Here is a 6,000-nt window from a genome sequence, read left to right on the forward strand (position 1 = left end):
GTAGCTTAAGGGATCGGTTTTCTCTTTGTCAGGCTTTAGTACTGTTATAATAAATGCCTCCGACCAGTCGGGCGGAAAGACTTGTCCGGAAAATAAACCATTGTAAATACGCAAAAGATGTTGTAGTGCTGTGTCAGGAAGGTGCGAAAGCATACAAAGGCGAACGTTGTCCGGGGTCCAGGGGAAGTGTCACGAGAGTTCCTAAGTGCATGCAACAATTCTTTAAGTAAGAATGGAGTGTTCAATTCACCATCCTTTTTTTTTTTTTTTTGTTCTTAAACACCCCCAACATCCCCGGCCTCCGCCGTTAGGTTATACGCAGGAATGTCGGAGTATCGTGGCAGTCGACTGCCCCCCTGTCTTGCCTTTTCTTTGGCGTCCCATCGGGGTCCTCTCAGTTTCATCAAGATGCAGCAGCCCTCCCTTCTGGACGACCACTACATCCCTCCACTTAGAGGCTACCCTTCCCGTCCCTACCCTAGGTTGCCGGCTACGCATTGCGCGAAGCCGGCAAACCGCCGCGTCCCCCCTCTCACACCTGAGGGTCCCAAATGCATCATCGGAGCACACCAACTGACCTTCATTCTTGCATATGAAGGAGCTAAAGCGTCCTCTGCATCCAGGCTGCCTCCCTGGCCCTGCACGGCGACCACGATTCGCCCCCTGTATTTTATTTTATTTATTTATTTATTTTTTTTAATTTTTTTTTTCACCCATCCGCAGGACACAACACAAGTAATAAAACACACTCACACCACCACTTAGCCGCCATCAGAAAAACGCAGTTAAGCCTAGTAACACACCCATACAGAATACATAATTAATAAAAGTCTGTTCTTCCCATCCGTCTCATTCTTCGGCTTCGTCACCGCTGGTCGTGGCCTTCCTACACACGGTCGCAGTGATCGTGTATGCCATCCCGCCAGCAATATAAACACAAAAACATAAACAAAAGAAATGAAATACACACTACAATAAAATAAAATTCAGTAAACACAGTAACTTACCGCTGCTGCGGCAGCTCTCGTCGCAGTCAGCCACCACTATCACGTTGGCTGCGATTCCACTCCTCAACCAGCAGCAAAACACAAAACAACTCAATAAAATGACATAAAATAAGATAAATAAAACACAATCAGGACAATAGCGAAGAACCCTCCCTTCAGTTGCAGCCCATCACGTTGGCGTCTGAACTTATTCCTCCTTCCGCAATGCGCGGGCACGTTCGCTGTGAGTGCCCTCGTAACCGTTAGCAGGAACACAATCAATAAAATAAAATAATACCACAATCATACAGTACAAGGAAAATACATAATAAATGAAACCCACACTTCATGTTGTCTCTTCGGCGATGTCACCTCTAGCCGTGGCCCTCCTGCACACGGTCGAAGCGATCGTGCTTGTCATCTCGAGCCGGCCGTAGAGTACCAACCACAGTGACAATGGAGACAATGAATTCACAATACAATACAACACAAAAATAATATATATAGTAGAAGAAACACAGAGTATACTTGCTAGGGACATTGCTGCTTACCCGCGCCTAGAAGTCTTCTCCCCACTCTCTTCCATGTACCTCCTTCGTCTTCAGGATGCTAGCCACCATGCTCTGTACCGCATCCCATTCTCTCTTCCCTTTCAGCATGTGAGCTACAGTTGTTTCTGGAGTGAGGCCATCTGTGCCATGACGCTGGACCACAGCCCACCTTTCGCACTCGTAAAAGGTGTGCTCCGGCGTGTCATCCTGACCGCAGTAGAAGCACCTCGGTGTCTGTCTTCTCTTGAACCGATGTAGGTAGACCCCGAACTCCCCGTGTCCAGACAGGAACTGCGTGAGGAAGTAATCTACCTCCCCATGCCTCCGCCTGACCCACGGTCCCAAGTCCGGGATCAGTCTCCTGGTCCATGCCCCAGCCGTAGCCGTTCTCCACATCTCCTGCCAGTTGACCATCAGCTGCCTCCCGGCTTCCGCCTTCGGCGTTCCTTCGTATGTGGAGACCAGCTGCGTGGCCCGCAGCTCGATGGGAGGCACCCCTGCGATGACTGCCACTGCGCATCCAGATACGGTGCGGTACGCCGATGTTATGCGTATCGCCGCTCTTCTGGTAGGGGAGGCTAGCATCCGTACGTTCTTCTTTCTCGAAAGTGCGTCCTTCCAGGCCGGGACCGCGTACAGCAAGACGGAGGAAACCACTGAAAGGATCAGCCGTCGCTTGCTCGCCTGTGGTCCGCTCTGGTTGCCCATTAGTTTTTGTAGAGCGTCTTGTATCTGCTCGGTCCTCTTCGTGACCTCTCTGAGGTGGGTGTTAGACAGCCCATTCTTGTCAATCCACACGCCCAGGTACTTAGCGCAACCGGACGTGTGGACCCGTACGTCGTCTACCATGAAGGACATTCCCCTCAGTCTTCTTCTGCCGGTGATCGGGACAGCTGCCGTCTTGTGCGGTGCCAGTCGTAGTCCTCTCTCCCCCAGCCATCTGCTGACGACTGTCACCGCCAAGTTTGCCTTATCTTCTACCTCCTCCTCCGTCCGTCCCGACACCATCAGCGCGAGGTCATCTGCGTACGCGACCGACTGGCATCCTTCCGGGAGTTCTTCCCGCAGAAGGCCGTCGTACGCGATGTTCCAAAGAAGAGGCCCAAGCACCGACCTATACTATATGAGGAGGTGAGAGACACCGAATGGAAAAATTTCACGAAAGTATTTGCTACAGCCGAAGATGACGTAAGGAGTTCCCCCTCATCGACGAGACCGAGAATAGATTGCCCTGGCGACCTGAAAATTGCATGGATTTTTCTCCACACTGTAGACGTTGGAGTAGTACGTAAGATGGAGTTCACATACTTCGTCCATGAATTCCTCTTAGCGGTCAAGAAGACCCGACGGTACACTGCCCTAGCTCTGCGGTACATATCTAGATATTCAGTTGTAGGTCTATTATCGAATTTGCGTAGTGCTCGCCGTCGATTCCGAATAGCACACTTGCAATCATCATTCCACCACGGAACGGAAGGACGTTTAGGATTACCTTATGTTTGTGGGACATATCTGCTGGCTGTTTCAAGTATTTTGGACATAAAAGAGGAAAGTTGCTCAAGGATGTCTGCACCGACGTCACACTGCGATTGGAAGGCCATACGATATCCATCCCAATTCGCCTTTTATACAGTAAATTCTCAGTCATCATCTAAAATAGTGGGCACAGATCAATTTCGAATAACCAAAATTTGTGGACAGTACTGTCTAGTAAATATGAGTATCAGTAACCGGTTAATTCAATAAAAAACCGAATTTGTTTGTCTTGGGAAACAGTTTATTGAATATACATTTAAACAGACATGATCTACTTAAAAATTAGACTTATTCTAAATATTATATATAAGTAATTAGTTTAATTATTTTTTTGTTTTTCAGGAAATTGAAAAAAATTATTTTGGATCTTGTTTCCCTTTATCGTTTTTGCAGCTATGACATGCCATAGTTCAATTACTAGTACATCAGAGTAATGATTTATCACTTTGTTCTATGAACTGTTATGAAATATGATATAAGGAGAAATTTCATCTTTTAACATTAAAATAAAAAATATATGTATTAGAGAGTACAACAAAATTTCTTACTTCTAAAGCATCGAATTCTTCCTTTTGAGTTGTCTTCCTGTCATCATGTCTGAAAATAATAGTTGAAAGACAACTGTTTGTTGATTAGGTAGTGCATTTAAAGAGGAAATATAAGCTAGTGCAGTGTTCATTTATTAAAGTGGGTAGTCCAAAAAACATACATCACAATAAAAGATGGTTAATTATAATTGTAAGAAAAGATTTAATAATATTTTCAAAAAAAAATTGAGGACAGTAGATCTGAAAGAGTATCTATCACAAAATAAAGAAAGTACTGCACCCAATTCCAGAAAGCATTAATGAATAAGTTCAGATATTGCCAGAATAAAAATATACATGTCCCAAACTAGAAGTCCATAATTAAAGAACCAGACCCATCTAAAGCTCATTAATTTGTTTACTCTCTTTGGAAACTACTGGCTAACTCTTACACAGATAAAAATATAATTGAGACTAGGATTTATTATTATTAAAAAACTAATGAGGACCACTTCTACAATAACCTATTTAAAATACTTTTGAGATCACATTCTGCAAATATTCATTATTACTAGAAGATTAATGAACTTACAGACTATTGAAAAACAGATCTAACAGTGTATAAATCTCTATTTTCCATCAAGTGATTACAGAATTATGCTTAATTTCTATCACTCTAGATTTTCTTAAAAAATAGATAAGAAATTAATATTTGAGTATGAAAAAAAATTCTAATACTTAATGTAGGAAAAGAATACTTTAGTAAACCTATATTAAAAAGAAATTTGGAGCTTCTTTTGGTAAGTTTTAACTTGTGGTTACTTTCCAACTGTACAGTCATTAAACATTCTTTCTTATATGTTCATGTTCTGTTTCTATTACAGCTGGGTTGCTGACTAGAGACGTCAGAAGACGAGAACGTAAGAAACCAGGTCAGTGGAAAGCAAGAAGGAAATACACTTGGAAAAAACGATAAAAATTTGTTTGTTTAAGATAAGTCTGTTAATAAAATTTGTCATTTAGTTAATTGTATTAATTTTGTTTAATAAAAAGTTTAAACAGCAATAATAAAGCAGAAAACCTTTTGTATAAAATTCCTTGTGTTGTTACTTAATGAATATATTCATTATTTATTAATCAGTTTGTAATATTTATTTCTATTAATAATTAGCTTATTACAGAAATGGCAATTTTTTTAAATGATGTCAAAACTATAACAAGTTAGTGTTTTGATAAATATCATATACAACACATATAACACTCAATAAATAAATCATAATGAATGTTCTCACATTCTGCAGAATTTTCAAATTTATAAGAAGTGTATAAGATTTTTTGTGGTATTTTGTCGGAGTTATTCTTTCTTTAGGTGAGTTTAATCAATATTTTCATTTTTCAATTTACAATACAGATATTTTATAGTTCATGATTTGTTACACATTCTTTTTAAATATGTTATTTTAAAGTTTAGATACAGCTTTAAAATATCCATGTAAACCTTCTTCAGATAATTTAAACTGTTCTTCCCATGTCAATACAAATTTCTATACTTAATCTCAAGGTTAGATTAAAGAAATGGTGTAGCCTGATACCATATCTAAAAGATTGTTTATAATATACCACCAGCCATTCTAATCTACAAGCTCAGCTATACATCTTTAAATAGACTTAGTTTACTTAGATTCTGTTTACTATTTGGTGGGCTTTCTGTCACCAAACAGCTCCACACCCTAAGATATGGTTTAATCAATGTTTCATACAAGCACAGACTTATTGACAGCATTAGATCAGGTAGGTGGTTTAACGAGAAGCAAGTAATTAATAATATTATTCCTTTGTATGTGCAAGTCATCTGGTAAACTGAGGGTGAATAATATTTATTACTGTATTAGGTTACTTCTCGTGTAATGAATTGTACATTATACTACGTAATTATAACAGGACAAAACCATAGTCGTTATCACCATATCAAGTTTTTATTCAGAAGTTGTACTTCTGACAGATAAAGTTTCTTCACCATCAGAGATAACAAGAGTTCCTATCAGTGTTTAAAAGAGCACTTATTCTACAAAATCATATATATGATCCTGTGACAAAAGGATTGTCAGGAAAAATGTTTTTTAATTTTATTTTGCTTAGTATAAATGATGTAACCCACCAGGTTGGTCTAGTAGTGAACTCCTCATTGCAAATCAGCTGATTTTGAAGTCAAGAGTTCTAAGGTTCAAATCCTAGTAAAGGCAGTTATTTTTATACAAATTTGAGTAATAGATCGTGGATACTGGTCTTCTTTGGTGGTTGGGTTTCAATTGACCACACATCTCGGGAACAATCAACCTGAAACTGTTCAAGACTTCACTTCATTTACATTCATACATATCATCCTCTGAAGTAATACCT

At 40.0% G+C, this 6,000-nt stretch overlaps 1 protein-coding gene across 1 annotated transcript in view; it reads left to right on the forward strand.

Annotated features, from left to right (window-relative positions):
• Positions 1-4,680, forward strand: part of mRpS9 (mitochondrial ribosomal protein S9) — a 99,967-nt gene extending 95,287 nt beyond the window's left edge. The window contains exon 11 of the mRNA XM_075371371.1: positions 4,485-4,680. Within this exon, the coding sequence (XP_075227486.1) occupies positions 4,485-4,576 (92 nt within the window). The 3' untranslated portion in view covers positions 4,577-4,680. The remainder of the gene's footprint in view (positions 1-4,484) is intronic.
• The last annotated feature ends 1,320 nt before the right edge of the window (positions 4,681-6,000 follow it).

This window comes from Lycorma delicatula, chromosome 7 (assembly GCF_047948215.1).
Source record: "Lycorma delicatula isolate Av1 chromosome 7, ASM4794821v1, whole genome shotgun sequence".
Classification (NCBI taxonomy): Eukaryota; Metazoa; Arthropoda; class Insecta; order Hemiptera; family Fulgoridae; genus Lycorma; species Lycorma delicatula.